We start from the raw sequence: 17,929 nt of genomic DNA on the forward strand, positions 1-17,929 counted from the left end.
TTATTACATCTACAATTTTTAACTGATGTAGATCAATTCAATCGACATCCACAAAGGATACACGTTCTGCGTTTCTTTCTTTCTTTCTTTCTTTCTTTTTTTTTTTTTTTTTTTTTTTTTGCTGGAATTTCAGGTTGCTAAACATCGGAAGTCGATGCATCAGAAAGTGAGTGAGACGTACAGTGAGATCGGCTGGCAATGACCTCATGTCAGATCTAGATACGAGGTGTTCTCTCATAGCACCCTCTGCTAGCTTCTTGACATAAATAAATCTCCGTGATGTTGTTTGTTTCTCGCTTTGCTAAGGAAAATAATGTTTGTGAATTAATTCCAGTAATGTTCAAAAAAGAAAACAATAAAAAAATAGCCAATGGCCATCTCCTAGTAATTCTTGAAACTGAGTAACAAGCACACTTTTTATCCACAACGTCAGCTCCACCTTTTGACACATTTTAGTCAGCTATAATTTCAGGTTTCTATCTTTCTTCATCAACTGTCACCGTGTCATGCATAGTATACGAAAGTATGACAGCATGATGTTTACAAGGAACATATGAAACTTAGGTCTTATGCTGGATAAATATAAACATCGCACTTGCAGTTTCTCTTTTCCTTTTTGTTTGGGAGAATTTTCGGAGGAATTTTATGTATGTTCTTCCTCAAAGTACAAAAGCAAGTGATTTTCTTCTGCAGCAAATATTCGGTAACGAGGCAGCTTGTGTACCAGTTGTCAGTTATGAGGTTTCTGGAAGAGTTTTCTATAGGCATTACATTTTGTGTCCTGATGTCACTTGATTATTATCTCTTTTGCGGGAGATTTAATGTTGTTCTCGCTCTCTACATTTATACGCGTTTGAACAGTTTACTATTTCATTAATAAGGTCTTGGTCAATTATTTTCAGAAAAGCAGTAATTTCGTCAATTACATGTGTCACATTTCTCTTTGGAGGTGGTAGAATTCGCACAATGTTTTTCTCTTGGATTTTGAAATTTAACACACACAGCTTAGTGTTTTCCAGTAAATTACTCCCACACACCTGCTGTCTCTTCAAGATCATCACCATCCTCACCTTCAAGTTCAGATTCATAATCTTAGTCCCCACAGTGAATGTTTTCATCATTCAAGTCCATTTCACTTTCCTCCAAGTCTGAAAAGTCTGGATTGACTTCATTATCACTTTCTTCCTGTTGTTTGCGATCTTTCTCGTCTGATACACCATTAGAAGTGAAATAATATCAAAAGAAATAAAATAAATAAATAAATTCAGGTGTCAGTATAACCAAATTAACGTTTGCTGTGAACCCATACAAAACAAAAAACAACGAATGAGTATAGTTAACTCTTCATTACACTTACCCCTACATATTGCCTGTTGGAACAAAGTTTGCAACTGTCACACCAGTAGGCGCGAATTGTTCTTTTTACATTTGACAACTTGTTGCTGACAATTTAGAAAACAAACTGAGAAAACTAACCAAGGGAACTGAAGCCGCATTAACAGTGTCGGGGAAACATCACCAGTGGAATACATGCAAGCGGCGACGCAATGGCGCAAAGTTAAGGCACCTATTACGAATAAAAACCGCAACTTTGCACCTTTTACAACAGCATGCCCCCTAGAGGGATAGCAATGGCCTGCACGAACTTCATTAAATATCTCTGCAGATCGTTCTGATTGATCTTTTCTGGTCTTAGATTTTTTTTTGTAAGTGCACGGATTTACCCAAAAACATAATAGATTGTAAGTGTGCCACATACAGAACCACCAAGTTTCAGTGTCAGAGGTAGAACTGACAATAAAGTAAATGTAGCACTAGTCAGTTTTTTTATAATATTCTGAAAGCGAAACCTGCAGGGAATTTCATCCTTCTATGACTCCATGGAGCTACGCCTCAAAAACCCATAATTTTTTTGGTACTTTGCGTTTCAGCTCAATATCAGTGATCATTTGATTCATATCACATGTTGATGTTATCATTATGTTATTGACATAGGCTGACATTACTTGCAAAAAAGCAGATATAATCTTTAAAAACATTCACTTAAAAGGATCCGCTTGGCACAACCACTGCTGTGGTTATTCGTCCAAATGAGGGGTGTATGTACATGAAGGGGACAGCTAAATCTTATGATTCATTAAAAATGGCCTCAATGAACGTCACGAAGTGTATCTGCATATCGTTATGATAATTCCTCCAAATGTAACTCCCTTTCTCTGTTGCAGCTACCAGGAGAAAATGAAGCGCTTCTCAGCCATCTACCGGGAGCACCAGAGCACGTCCCTGGAGAGGGCGGTGTGGTGGGTGGAGTACGTGATCCGCCACCAGGGGGCTCCCCACCTGCGCAGCGCAGCCCTCGACCTGCACTGGTGGCAGCTGCTGCTGCTCGACGTCATAGCCTTCATACTGGCTGTGGCGGCCGGGGCTGCGTTTGTCATCTACAGGCTGAGTCGGTGGCTGTTTTCGTGGCTCACTCGACCCAACAAAGTAAAGAATCAGTGAGACTGTTCAGCCTCATGTAACTATCTTGGCAGTCACCAATGACTGTGCAAATTATCTGAATGTTTATTTGGTGCAATGATGCAAATGTCGAAATCGAGGAACCACTGTCCGTATTTCATCGGCAACTTACAATAGTATATAATAGTATACAATATATAAATAGTATATAATAGTATAATATAATAGTTCATATGGAACATGTTAATTACATGCATTTAAAAATTGTTTTACTACATAACTAAGTGATTACTTTCCGCTGTATAGAGTATATTGTTATAACTGCGAACGACTGAAACAAGTGCATTGCTCAGTATGAAGACCTTGTGATTAGATATTCGATTAGGATAGCATAGAATAATGCCTCGCAATGCCAAGTCCAAAGATATTTCCACAGTCGTTAGCTCCTCGTCTCTTCAGGTATCCCACACCACTATCCTTAGAAGCGCTATTACGTAAAACAGCTCAAAAATGGAGCTGTCTACTGTCTAAAACACTGAACCGCTTGTTCCAAGTGTAACATTCTATCACTATGTAATCGACATGGATGATTTCATTGAATCTTCTACCAACGTTTGGAATACATTTGACAGCACGAGAGTCATCAAATGCATCAACCGAGCCTCAGCTCTCCCAACATCCGAAAAGTCCCAGAAGCTTCAGTTGGCTCCCTCTGCGTCAGAAGTAAGTCACCTTGGTATTGTTGAACTTCAGATTTTTGCTAAGTGAAGCAACACAGTACAACAGACTGCTGTTCTAAACTTTATCATGATCAGTTCTATTCCATCAGCAGTTTTCACACTCACTCCGCCAGATATACTGTGAATGTGCGACAAGTGTCTCCACTAAGTGCAGCCCACTCTACAAGTGCCAGAAGTTGCTGAATGGAAGATATTTATGCAGTCTAACAATAAAACAGATAATAGTGAGAGAAGTGCAGTAACTTTCTGGCCATTCATTAATTCACCACAAAGTGGTTCCAACATGATTATACAGCTTCACAATATATTGTCAACAATAGAAAGCAGCTAGTGCCATGTTTATCCATCGAGTCCTTTTCCCATCAACAGTACATAGGTCACTTACTAAACAACGTTTACAAATTAGATACTTATCAGAAACTGTTTATAGAAATGTATTTTATACAAAATTTCACTTAACAGTTGCGAGTAAGTGCTTGGTTAATAAAGTGGAAACAACTCCACTATGTGAACACGAGCTCAGTGAAATTGTTTTGTCCACCCACATAAGAGAACCGCATAGGAAATGCTGTGGAGGTATAGTCTATCTCCAAACTGAATAGTGAGCAGCATTTACCGTTGGGGGAAGTCGGTTTTCACGGAAGAACTGTACAACTGCCGTGCATGATGGCGAAGAATCAATTTCTCCTCTAACAGTATACAGCAATGTGCACAGATTTACTTATAATCTGACCACATGCGTTTCTTGCTTTAGCAGTATTAGTAACTCCCATCTGTTGTCCAGTTACTGGCAACCAAATTTTTGGAAAATAAACACCCCTGAAGCGTGTCTGCACAGTGTTTCCGTGATTCATAAGGCGAGCTGTGGGAGGGTCGTTATAGCTCTATGAACACGCTGTACTTGCTTATTGCGACGAATTGGGGTAGAGAGGTGACTCTTCAGTTTGTAGGCCTATGACAGAGCCAAGTGCATGCTACAACAATCCGCTGGACCACCTTCTCTCATGTGACTATACCTCTCCCTTGCCGCCAGTCTCTCCCAGGCTATCACTACTCCGTAACATACTTTATCTCATTATATGATTCTAACGTACATAGGTGAGGTACACACATTAAATATTTTTTTAGCCCACTTCATTTAACAACAAACATTAATTTTGTACCATTAAAACGATTTTTTAATAATCTGCGATTTTTACGTGGAAAATGTTAATCCTAGAGAAAAATTGATAAGATATTTTTGTAGAAAATTTAATGTAGTTGAACTCTTAGTCGGAAACATGTTCGCTGGAAAACCCAGTTTTTAGTTACTGAACAAGAAAAGAAAAAGAGCGTTAAAAGCCCCACATTGCCACGTTCATACAACACTCGTCAGAATTGTTAATGTGTGGTACATGGCCTTAGCTCCTACCACTGTACAAAAATTTGCTTCTCCAAGACCATTTCCCCCATTTGTCCTTTTATGTCTTCGTTGACTGAGCTAAAAGGACACTTGTGATATGCTCCAAAGAAAACAATACTGATGGCTGCGCGGTTGTTTCCTGTGACATTCATTGGAAGAACAGGTCGTCACACGTATCAGAGGATACTTCTCACCCATGTAAACATTCCAACGACGAAAATATGTCGACGATCTTTGTGAATGGTAAGCTGTTAAAAATCCGGATATCTCACCTCTCTTTATTTTCAACTTTCATATTTCAGTTATTGCGGAGCACAGTGATCGTAAATATTTCTATAAAAGGCAGTCCACATCATTATAGATCTTTAATTTTTCATTTGGTTACTGGTTTCGGTCTACATAACATTTTTATAATGGGTTTTGTATGAGATACCCTTAGCCATCTTAGAATTAACAAATTAGCAAATTTAGTTCCGACATATAATGATGTCTTATCCAGATGACGTGAGGAGCGAGTGTACGGAGGTAACTGACTGATAAACTTCACGAACTGCTGACTGACTAGTAAAATGCCAGGGGCTGTAAAAGCAAGCTCCATTCAGTGTTTCCTCATGTGATCCGTATAAAAATGGTTCAAATGGCTCTGAGTACTATGGGACTTAACATCTTAGGTGATCAGTCCCCTAGAAATTAGAACTACCTAACTAACCTAAGGACATCATACACATCCATGTCCGAGGCAGGATTCGAACATGCGACCGTAGCGGTAGCGCGGTTCCACAGTGAAGCGCTTAGAACCGCTCGGCGATCCGTATAAAAAACTAGCATAGTCCGCAATTAGTGTCTGTATAAACAGGATATCTGATACTACACGGGTACATAACGCAGAATATTGTTTACAAAGTGCGATTCCACTTTTAAAAAATGTAAACGGTCGATAGCTATAGTCAGAATAATGAAAAGTGCCCTCTGTTCACATACTTTACTGGGGCAATGGGGTGCCACAGACATTAGCACAGGTAATCATTTCTGCTCTACAAAGATTATATTTTACAGGATGTCAACGGTCACTGTGAAGACCCAAGTCAGCTTGTGCTGTCGCCCAACATGTAGCATCTCTCGCTGGTGGGTCTGTGAAGTAATGAGTACCTTAAAAAACTCGGCGTTACGCTGTGTCTAGTCACCTCCTGTCCATTAGCATACGTAGACAGTCTGCGTATTAAGATTGCCAGAAACCGCAGCAGCGCAGCAGCGCAGCAGGCTGCTGCGCTCGCACTGGCACTTCAGACGCTACTAGCCTTCTGAAGCGGCTGACGCCTACCCCTACCCGGCGACGTGCCCTGCTTGACGTCATAGTCCCACCGGTTACATGAAGTGACGCATCACACAGATATTCGCACCGATTCCACAATCGCAGTCTTGTGTGGCCCCAGAATAAATGGGTTGTTATTCATAGCAAAGACAGTCATGCTTTGCTATTGCAGGCAGAAACTTGTGTGTGTTTCTGATCTGGCCTACAATTCTGTTGTTTTCCCTACGCTGTTCATAGCTGTCCTACTTTCCAGAACAAAGAAAAATGCTATTACTGTAGTCCAAACAAGCTTTCCACGCTATACGTGCAACCTGTTAAGTGATGACAGCTAGTTCCTTGTTTCGTAAGTCGACTTCACAATAAACGTTTCGATGCTGGAACATATCAACCGAAAAAACCTAGAACAGCTACGTATAACTTAAAAACGTATAGGTAAAAAATACTATTTATATCACTATATACTCGACATTCGCAGTTTTCTTAAGCAATTTACTCCCTCTACGTAAAAATTCCTCCTCAGTGTAGATGGCCATGTTAAGGAGAAACCCCAGTAATCTTCATTAAAAACGCTTTCGATATATGTCAAAGATTTTCCATAGGTAGACTGTCAAGTTTTATTACTGCTTATTTCACCCACTTCTGTGCCAAGTGAAATTCATTCAAGGGTAGTGCAGATATTTTTTTCCTTTTGCTGTTGTGATTATCTCTGTTACTCTCCAACTTAGATGGGTTCTTGATAAGGAATTTCATGAGCGAATAAATGGATTGTGAGGTTGTGGTTCATATCCCCAGCTGCCTAAAGACATACTTGTAAGGTGTACATGTGTGAACTGCCAAAGTAATTCTAATTACTTTCTTCTCGACAATGAATAATTTTTCCCTAAGCAAAAAGTTACCCCAAAACATTACTCAATAAGATGCTAGTGAACAGAAATATGCAAAATACATTAATTTAGTGACTTCTACATCCCCAAAGTTAGAAATTATTCTTACAGCAAAAGCAGCTGTGCATAAACATATTAGAAAATATATTACACGGTTTTTCCAGTTAAAAAAGAATGGCTCTGAGCACTATGGGACTCAACATCAGAGGTCATCAGTCCCCTATAACTTAGAACTACTTAAACCTAACTAACTTAAGGACATCACACACATCCATGTTCGAGGCAGGATTCGAACCTGCGACGGTAGCGGTCGCGCGGTTCCAGACTGAAGCGGCTAGAACCGCTCGGCCACACCAGCCGGCTTTTCCAGTTTAAACTTTCATAAGTATGCACAGCTAAAAGCATACAATTTTTTACCCTGTTTGTTACTTATTGTTGGTGTTGTACCTTAGCAGGTGGTGGAGTATTTTTACAGTAGACACCCGATTCAACTGCATTTTCTCAAGGTTTATGGCCGGTCCATTCTGCAAAACCATTTAATAACTTTGGAAGAACGACATTAACTACTTTCAGTGTTGATGCTTATTTGCTCAGATTCGTAACAGTTGCTGTACCATCCGCAACCAAATAGAAAGGGAATCATTAACATACAACAAGGACAGTAATAGTCAAATGATCGTAACCAATGTACCACGTAGATGATATGGTGTCACTGTTTTCATTACTCAGACAGCCTAAGGTATCTTCTTGGTTGGTTGGTTCGTTGATTTGGAAGGAAGGGACCAAACTGCGAAGTCATCGGTCCCATCAGATTAGGAAAGGATGCGGAAGGAAGTCGGTAGTGCTCTTTCAAAGCAACCATCTCGTCATTTGCTTGATTTAGGGAAATCACGAAGAACCTAAATCAGGATGGCCGGATGCGGATTTGAACCATCGTCCTCCCGAATGCAAATCCAGTGTGATAACCACTGCGTCATCTCACTCAGTTTACCTTCTCGCTTTGTGTTTCTTAAATAAGAACTAAACCAGGTAAATACTGAAATACATGTTCCTCAAAAGCTTAACTTTTTTATTAGGAAATAATAGGTGACACAAACAAAAGCCTTTGATGAGTCAAGTAAAGTCACAATTGTTTATATATTATCATTCAAAGATTTTGCTATGTGCTCAGTAAATGTATAAGTAACTGACTAAGTAGAATGGTTCCATTTGAAATTCGAACTGTGCTTGGCTAAGTATCACATTACTACACAGGGGCGTGACAACTGTAGAATACAATACCTTCTCAAAAATTTTAGAAAATTATGTAAGTATGACAGTGGACAGTAGTTAAAGACAGTTGGGGTATCAGCCTTTTCATAGGAAGCGCAGACAATGACTTATTTCAACCTTGTGGGAAAACACCCTGAGCTAATTATGCATCATATAAGTGAATAAGAACACTACTTGTGATGGGGCGAAAAATTTTATTGTCTTGTTGGAGATATTACAGTTGCAATATAGACTCATGATGATCCTCCTCATTTCAGATAGGGATGTGCGATTAATTTTTAATTCACTAAATGTGTTGTGTTTTGAGTCTTCAGTGTAATGTACTGTTTTGCTTTTTCTTTTGAACTGTTTCTCATTTATTTTTAAAAATAATTGAGAAACATATTTGCCACGCATGGACGTTTTACAATGCTCACAAACTGGTTAGCAAAAATAATGTACTGTTTTTTGGTTCTGTCTCTGTTCGTCTTTTAACAGTATTCAATACTGATATTATTTTGTTACCTGATCTGTTAATTTAGGGCGATATGTTCACACTCTTGGATTTTTTACAACTTTTCTTAATATATTCAGTAACTTTCATAGTACCATTCACTTACAAAGATTTGACATAGAAAACCACTTAAGCATGCTATTTGTGATCGACATGTAGTAACCTGTATAGGCCTGCAGTGTTAGTGATAACTGTCCTACTTTTCCCCAAAACTATTTCAGCATGTTCTTCAGTCGTCAAGAATATGAAGGCCGACTTTCAAGCAGCAGAGTTCTTCTGTATATGTCGTTGCATATCCCACCACATCAAATGCAGCAACAGAAATTCTCTATGAAAAATCATCATTCAGACTGACATCTCCCTTATCTCTGAAGTCAAAACACTGTTTAAATATCAGATTACTGCATCTGTGGCCTCCAGTCCCATCACGGACATTGTTTGTAGACGCTTTGGGTTATGGTTAATATATATGTGGATTTCTGGGTGGTATGAGAGGCGCCATACTTTAAGAACAAGCGCACACACACACACACACACACACACACACACACACACACACACACACACAAGCAGAACAACGTACGTGCAGAAATCACTTGCAGTACCAATGTAAACTCTCACGATACCTCAAAACAGTAATAAATTCCTGAAATGTGTCGGGCTACTCATGAAGAGACGTAACCAGTGGCGTACTTAATTCTTCAAACCAAGTTTGTCGTTTTATACACTCATTACGATGATATAGGACAGTTAGGAAGTTTTTCTGTTCAACATTATTGTAATTCGAATTATTCTCTGATCATTTGTTATAGTTGTAAAAATCCTTGCATTTTTGGCGAATACATATTTTCCTTTCACAAAATTTTACAGAGTAAGAAGCTGTTTTTGTCGGTGAACTACATGTGTATAGATGATGTATTTTATCAGTCGATACGAGATTCAGGGTGAAAAATCTGATTCCATCTGTTTTCGGGCTTCACATGTTCAATTGATGGGCTCCATAATAACATGATGCAATCTCTTCCTAGAAAAAAATGTAAACTGGAATATAATGTTTCCATTCATCCTTCTTTTATTGCATATATAAAGATCAAATCTGCCCATCGCTTCTCCGTAGTTGGTTATTTCAACGTAAAGGTCCACTTGGTTTTTCAAGACGTAGCTCAGAATAAGTATTAAATGTCTGTTGGGGCAGTGACACCATGTTTCAAGTAATTCTTCGAAGGATTCACAGTTGACAAAAAAGACATCTGTCGGCATGAGTCAAACGAAAGGTACAGTATGTACGTACCAGCGGCGCCGTGATGTAACGCGCTATCTAGATAAGTGATACTAAGAGCGGCAGCTCTGTCTACATGTGCTCGCCACCTTCCTTAGCCAGTAGCGACGCTCGTAGTGAACACCACAAACGTGGACGCAGGAGACCTAGTAAGCGTGCAGCACGAGTTCGTCGCTTCTGGTAAGCAGGTGAGACACCTAATTAGGCTCTTACAGGTAGTGTGTTTTGTTAGTCCCATTTGAGTTCTGCGCAAAACCTCATTAATTATTTTCTTTATTTTTAAATATTCTTCGCTGTAAACACAAAACCTACTGAGTTTAGGAGATGATTTTAACTGAATTTCTGTAACGTTTGATTCCTCGTTAATATCTAGTACATGGCGTAAATAATACACCACAGGTAACATTCGTGCATAGTCGGTGTTAGTTTGGTGCTGAAATCGAGATTTGGTGTCTTCTTATCAGGCTGAAGCAGTTTTGAGTTTAATAATAGTGAAAGAAGACACTCTGTTTGGATTGGAGGTCTTAATATGCTATAGGATCAGTAATAAAATACTTGTCGTATACGGAAAGGGTTTGTCGAGGTGATAAAGTGATTCCTGACCTTAAAAGTCAGTGGACTGTCTTCAGTGTTTGCTGTTAAACTTAATTCATGTGAAATCTGTACTGAACTGCAGAAGGTTTGATGCTGCTAGTGGAGCAGAACGTGCGCAGTCGTTAGAACTCTGCGTAACATCGGTGTTCAGAAGGATAAAGGTGATAAACCTATATCGCGGTTAGCGGCGAGATTGCTGATACCATTTAGTTATCTGAACTGATACTGGGGTGACGGAGGCTCAGTGTGCTCTGTCGTACCACGTGTACCTCCACCGGTTGTGGCATCAATGAAATGCCAAAAATTTGGGTGACGATTCAAGCTCGCGCGAGACTTTTGCGGTCGGCATCAAAGAAGACAGGAACATTTAAAACGTGTTTCTCAAATAATAGAGAGGAAATTTGGAAATCTAATTGTTGGCTGACACTTTGGTTGCACCTCATCAACATCATGAAACTGAATGAACAGAACATGACACAAATTGATGAAACGGCGGATAATATTCGGTCGTAGTGTCAGCAATAATGCCCACGCGAAATCATTGGCTACTAAAGTGAATGAAAGAAAATTTCCGAATACAGTACCGTATATGAGTAGGAAGCTTCGTAAAACACTGTTACTTGAATTGTATCGAAATCACGAGTGTTTTGAATCTCATCGTATTGGTCTAACGCAAAAATGAAACAAAAACATACTTAGAAACGCGATCTACATCTTCCAATAGAAAGTGTTTATAGCTCCAGTGGTTGAGACAGATGGCCAGATATTTCTCTTGCTTCCATCGTACATTTTGACTGTGGGGCAAGATATCAGTTTGTGGTACAACGTTGGTAGGATGGAAATTCGCGACAGTCGGCGTTACAGGGTTAAGCAAACACAATAAAAAGTAAGAACCACGCACTTATCACGAAAGTACATTGAAATAGGTACTCCCTTCATATAATTTACTTTTGAGTCATGACCTTTCCAGATATCAAAATTGGGAGCCTACAGAAAAGAATGTTTAAATGTATAATTGTCTGAATTCAACGTGCTTCCATTTAAAAGACATTACTAGTAATAAGTCACATTTCGTAATAAATTGTAAAGTTTTAGTAACAGATGTACGGTAAGATTGAAATAAAAATTACACACACAAAAATCCTTTGCTTCTGTAAAACATTTTTCCTAGCAGATTAATTAAATCGCATTTTGTTGATATTATTGACAGGGAAGAGGTTACGAAGCATTGGGTTTTATAATTGCACGAACATGAATGAAAAGTCTAAGCTAAATTAAGGTAGGAAGTATTAATTTCCCTCAGGCTCGTCAGTTCACAATTGCACATAGCTGATATTTAGTTATTATCTTTTAAGTGAAGGTCTTACTAAGTTTGTTACAGTATTAACTGTTGTAAACTGAAGTGGAACATGGGGACCAGCCCAGTATTCACCTACCAGGATGTGGGAAACCGCCTAAAAACCACATCCTGCCTTCGTTGTTAATACGCCGGCACTATTCCAGGAAGCAGTGAATTAGCACTCTCGGCTACCCTGGTTGGTGATGCATGATAGTCTACAATAGAAAACTGTAATTGACTTACTGCACGTTTTCGTAATACTTATAACAACGAAAAACACAAAATACGGCATACTGACTTCGATAACACTTACATCAAAACGGCAGCTGCTTGATTACTACAAAAAGCATGGTGTGCTCCTGTAAGTCACAGAACTACCAATGTCTTTGGACAAGGTTCCTCACAAAGACAACTTTGATCTCTGATAGTGGGCGAATAATCGATCATTGCACCAAAGAAAATCAGCAGTTTAAAGAAGCCATAAATCGTCAGTATTATTTTCAAAATAAGTATAGCTTATTTTATAACATGCTGATAATTTTAACTTATCCTGAAGCATAGTGGATGTTGTGATTCAATACACTTAGGTAGTCTTACAGGTCAAACACACCATCATTCAGTAGCTACATATCATAGCTTCCTGTCTGATAATGACATGTTCTGTAACCCAGGAACAAGTAAAAATTCAGGGTCATTTTATAAAATCCGTGCGATGGTTACCTACATCATTTTTCACTCCTGGGTTTGTGACCTGACGTAAGTCTGTTAAACATATTTACTGTATAACTGACTATTCCAAATGACTAGTTATTCACAGTTGCATTGTAATCTTCTAGACTGTAGAGCCAAAGTAACTAGCATAGGCATGCGTATTCAAATACAGAGATATGTGAACAGGCAGAACACGTCCCTCGGCAACGCCTGTATAGGACAACAAGTGTCTGGCACGGTTGTTAGATAAGTTTCTACTACTACAACGGCAGGTCATCGAGATTTAAGTGAGTTTGAACGTGATGGTGGACGAGCGATGGGACACAGCATCTCCGAGGTAGCGATGAAACGGGATTTTCCCTCACGACAAATTCATGGGTGTACCACGAATATCAGGAATCCGATAAAACATCATCGCTGCGACGGGAGAAGATCCTGCAAGAACGGATCCAACGACGACTGAAGAGAATCGTTCAACGTCGACAGATGTGCAGCCCTTCAGCAAATTGCTGCAGATTTCAATGCTGGGACATCAACAGCCGTCAGCGTGCGAACCATTTAACGAAACATCATCGATATGGGCTTTCGGAACCGAAGGCTCACTCGTGTACCCTTGAAGACTGCGCGACACAAAGCTTTACGCCTCGTCTGGGCCTGTCAACACCAACATTGGACTATTGATGCTTTAAATATGTCGCCTGGTCGGACAGTCTCGCCTCAAATTATATCGAGCGGATGGATGTGTTCGGGTATGGAAACAACCCCATGAGTAGATGGACCGTACATGTCAGCAGGGGACTCTTCAAGTCGGTGGAGGCTCTGTAATGGTGTGGGACGTGTACAGTTGGAGTGATATGGGACCTCTGATACATCTAGATACGCCTCTGAGTGGTGACACGTACCTAAGTATCCTGTCTGGTCACCTGCAACAATTCATGCCCATTGCGCATTTCTACGGACTAAGGCAAATCCAGAAGGACAATGTGACACCCTACAAGTCCAAAATTGCTACATAATGGCTCCAGTAACACTCTTCTGAGTTAAACACTTCCGCTGCTCAACAAATTCCCCAGGCATGAACATTATTGAGCGTATCTGGGATGCCTTCCAACGTGGTGTTCAGAAGAGAGCTTCACCACCTCGTACTATTACGGATTTATGGACAGCCATGTAGGATTCATGGTGTCAGTTGCCTCCATCACTACCTCATACATTAGTCGAGTGCATGCTACGTCTTGTTGCGGTACTTTTAAGTGTTCACGGGGATCCTACGTGTTATTAGGCAGGTGTATCATTTTCTTTGGGTCTTCAGTGTAGAAGTCACGGTATGGTGTTCGGTAATCATACATCTTCAGTTTGTTAAAAATAGTAGCATAATCTTGGTTCACTTGCAGTTCCATAATATAATAGCCGAGTACAATGAGTTGCTGCAATACATCAGGCCGCTCATCCTGGACAATTTACAACATAGATAACTATTAAATACACCACAATTTACCTTCTTTAACAGTAAAGGCATTGGTCGAGGTGACACACTTATTACCACAATGGACTCACGTTCGGGAGGATGACAGTTCAAAACCGTATATGGCCATCCAGATTTAGATCCCTTTCACTTCCCTAAATCGTTACAGGCAAATGCTGTTACGGTTTCCTTGCAAGGACACAACCGATTTCCTTTCTGATCCTTGAAACATTCTGAAGTGACGGGACATTAAACAATAATCTTCCTTACTTTTTTTTAATATTACGGATTATCTCTTCTTTAATTAGTCTCGGGAATCTGCTTGTCCATTACAGCTGCTCTGACAGCAATGCGATACATGCATAGCTCGCATTCTTTAACGTTAGAAATAACATATGCGAGTCTGTACTCATTAACAAGTCTCATCTTGTCTGACAGTACACACACATCTTAGCACAGTCCACTTGATGTCACATTCATGCAAGGAGGTAGGAGGGGGAGGTATTAGAGAGGGCAGAATGCATGTGATGTAAGGAAGTCTGTGTTAAAGTGTGCACAAATGCTTAGCAAGAGCTTGGGTAAGACGAGAACGTGTTCAAACTATCACGTACTCTAGAATCTCTCTGATTGGTCTGTTTCCACGAAAGTTCATGGCTTGTGACAGGTTAGAGGAGGGGAAGGAGAGGGGAGGTTTGACGGTATAAGAAGCGAGGAAAGGGGGACATGACGTCATAATGCGTTTATCCCTGCCCAGGATGTAGTCAACCGAGGCTCAAAAGTAGATTTGTATCCCAAATATCCATAGTATTCGTACTGAGAACATTATGTAACTATGCAATCAATGTACTTTGAAACTGTAACTTTACCTGAAAGAATTATCAACTCCTTTAAAAATACAAAGTCTTGCTGAAACGTAATTCCTCCGATTTTTTATGTGAAACTTCCTAAGCCTTTTTAAATAAAAGAAACTTTATTAACTTTCCAAATCTCTGTTGCTCATGTTCACTATTTGTAAGAAACAGCGTGCTGTAATGCAGTTTTGAATTCGAAGACTTTGTTCACTCGTGGCCATCCTCTCCTTCAACATGAAAATGCTGGATCACACACAAGTGCTACGACATGCAACAACCCAACGCCTTCGTTCACCATAATCAATCATCCTCCATGCATTTCCGAATAGACTCCATCTGATTGTCATCTGTTTCAACTTAAGGAATACTTTCGAGGACTTTAATCTGATACGAAGTGTCGCAAACAGATGAGGCAGTGGCTCTGTCAGGGAAGTCGAACACTCTACAGTGACGGTATCAACATACTGTTCTCTAGGTGGGAGATATGTATTCATCGCTAGAGTATCTATGTTGAAAAATAAATGTGTAGACATTAAGATTAAAGCTGTTGAAAGTTAATAACGTTTTGTTTCAAAACCGTTAAGTGATTTCACATAAGAAATCGAGGCATTACTTTACAGCACGCCCTTGTATGTTATGTTAAGTGTAAGTCCCATAAAGTGTGCCACTAATCGAGGTCAGATCTACGTGCCTTGGGTATGTTTCCTTTTTCAACAAAAAATTAAATAGCCTACATAGATATCTTCAAAGATATTTTTTTGCAGAGTTTTTCTCTTTGTGCTTCAGAACTTAGATGAGCTGAATTAAGTATCGCAGTCAATGCTATCTAGGACTTGGTTCACCCCAAACGAAGAAAACCTTATTGCTAAAAGAAAAAATGGAAAATGGGCGTGTTGTAATTTGGTACAGTTAAAAGAATGAACACAAAAAAGTCACATTTCCATGTCAGTCTCGTCATGGATAACAGTTTGTTGGGTGAACCCCCGGTAGAGTTCACTTTCATCACAGCTCTTTCTTTATGCAGCAACAGAGCTCTCATAGCAGCGTTGCGCATGTACTGACTGAAGGCTACTAAACACTTAACTCATGGCGTAGACTTATAACAGAAGTGTGGCGTGTTACAAAGACTCTGTTAATGGTGCTAATTCTCTGCAAATAGCGACTGCTAAATCGGAAACTAGTCTTGCGAGTACCGTACTGAGCTGGCTGCGAGCTCTCAACTCAGCTGACTAGCTGCTGGTTAGGAACTATGGTGTGTCTGTATTGTGTCGTGTTTTGGTGTTTGTCGGCAGAGGGATATCCATGTTCACCAGTTAAAAGTGGAAGCATTGTAGACTGTGATTGGTAGTGATCCCTACGTCAGCTGCCACATCATCAGAATACGTATACAACACGTTGGAGTTGTGTGGCAGCAGGAAGGATCCAAGTTTGTAAGCGGCATATGGAGCGAGCCACATGGAACTAAGGAGTACCAGAGGAATGGTTGTGCCTGTGTTCAGGCGGCCTATCGCAGTACTTGCTATGTATATCTCGCTTGGTACAGGACATCCCTCTCCTGTGGGTGGACGCGGAGAGGGGGGTGAAGCTGTTGAAGCCAGCTGGCTGGCTGAATAGTATTCATCTGGTGTGCCATGGGAAACCAAGAATATCACTGAGAGGTCGTGGCTGGTCAAGTATTCACCATTTCCACGTCCTTAGGCTGGTCTGACGTGGAAGACATGATGTCTACTTTCACTAGTTCGTCGCAGGCTAGATGTTGCTGGGGCCCACTGATGGTAGCACTAGCAGGAACAGCTGATGGCTCCATGGAAAGGTCCCTTATGCGGCTCGCTGTATATAGGAGTAGATCTTGTGATTCAATAAAAAAAAAGCCAGGAGTTCTGCCTGTATGCATGCGAGAGAGGTGTGACTTGATTTAATTTTTGTGGCACATTATGATTCCGTGAGAACATTGAATCTTAGACAAAAGAATGCCGAACTTCTCTTTGACTATAGCAAGTATGCATGTCTTTTTTCGATGCTTGTACACTGAAAGGAGTACCAGATCACAGAGCTGAAAAAAATATTTATACGGTTGTGTAGGCTTGGCAAGTGGATGAAAGTCTGGCATTAAAATTGACGAAGTTCAGTACGAATGTCAGTGGAGTTCCTCGGTTGGAGATGGTGCATCAATCATGTGGAGTGGCTCTGTACTGTGACAGGAAGATCGATGAAGCACTGTGATGCTCAACGAATAAGTACAGCAGTGTATTTGGAAAAGTTTTGTATATGTCGTGTAGCTATTGGTGGAAGGCAGTGGTTAAGGGACCGGCACATGGACGGCAGGCGCGGACGATGATCATATTTTGCAAACGATTCTGCGACATAGGTTACGACATCGCTCGCATGCTAGAAGGGACGGGCCAGAGGGCACCGTGTACAAATGTGAAGTAATCAGGACAGCACAGGGCACTGGCGTGCTGTGAAGAACCCGTACGTTGCAGTAACGAAGAGTCTAGTGACCTGTGTTAGGGGCCGAAGCGGGCTGAGGAAAGCTGACTTTGTGATTATGAAAGAGCACTCGACTTTTCGCCTCCTCAGGAGCTACATCAGAGGCGTAGGGGAAAGACGTATAAATGAGCGGTCCCAAAGGCTCAAATCAGGCAGTCGTGTCACCATTTTGTCCGCCACAAATAAAAATTTGGAGAAAGCACCCATGACGACGAGCAAGTAGCATCTGAGAAACTGTCCCGCAAAATTAGTATGTGGACGCGATCGTGCTTCTGATGCCTGAAGCCACGGAAAGTATTGTCGAGGCGGCGCTTACTGATTTTTTTGACATGTAGCCTACATCATTTAATATCTTTATTAGTATTTTTCCAGTTATAATTCGGTCTGACAATTCGTTTGTTATTGACCAAGCACTGCTGTATCATCTACAGCACCTTTGAGTTAAGCACTGCAGCGAAAATTACTCGCGTCTTGCCTGACTTTGAACGTATCTTAATGACGCCCTAGTATACGGTAATGCATCCCTCATATTTTTATAAGATTTAGTCTCTCGTTGGTTAAGAAGTTTCTTATGATTAGGCCACTCCGTTTGAAAATACTGTATGGTCTTAGACAAAACAAGACCTTTCGGGACCAG

General features: G+C 40.4%; 2 protein-coding genes across 4 annotated transcripts in view; both read left to right on the forward strand.

Moving 5' to 3' along the window:
* The window catches only part of LOC126354653 (UDP-glucosyltransferase 2-like), a 43,424-nt gene extending 40,719 nt beyond the window's left edge, over positions 1 to 2,705 (forward strand). Inside the window, exon 6 of the mRNA XM_050004429.1 lies at positions 2,226 to 2,705. Within this exon, the coding sequence (XP_049860386.1) occupies positions 2,226 to 2,502 (277 nt within the window). The 3' untranslated portion in view covers positions 2,503 to 2,705. The remainder of the gene's footprint in view (positions 1 to 2,225) is intronic.
* A 7,237-nt stretch (positions 2,706 to 9,942) lies between these two features.
* The window catches only part of LOC126354651 (UDP-glucosyltransferase 2-like), a 77,551-nt gene continuing 69,564 nt past the window's right edge, over positions 9,943 to 17,929 (forward strand). The window contains exon 1 of one of the 3 annotated variants that reach the window (XM_050004426.1): positions 9,943 to 10,022. The gene's annotated coding sequence lies outside the window, so the exon portion shown is untranslated. Of the gene's footprint in view, positions 10,031 to 17,929 lie in introns of all 3 variants that reach the window. The other 2 variants (XM_050004427.1, XM_050004425.1) reach the window with 2 other exon arrangements.

This window comes from Schistocerca gregaria, chromosome 3 (genome assembly GCF_023897955.1).
Source record: "Schistocerca gregaria isolate iqSchGreg1 chromosome 3, iqSchGreg1.2, whole genome shotgun sequence".
Taxonomy (NCBI): Eukaryota; Metazoa; Arthropoda; class Insecta; order Orthoptera; family Acrididae; genus Schistocerca; species Schistocerca gregaria.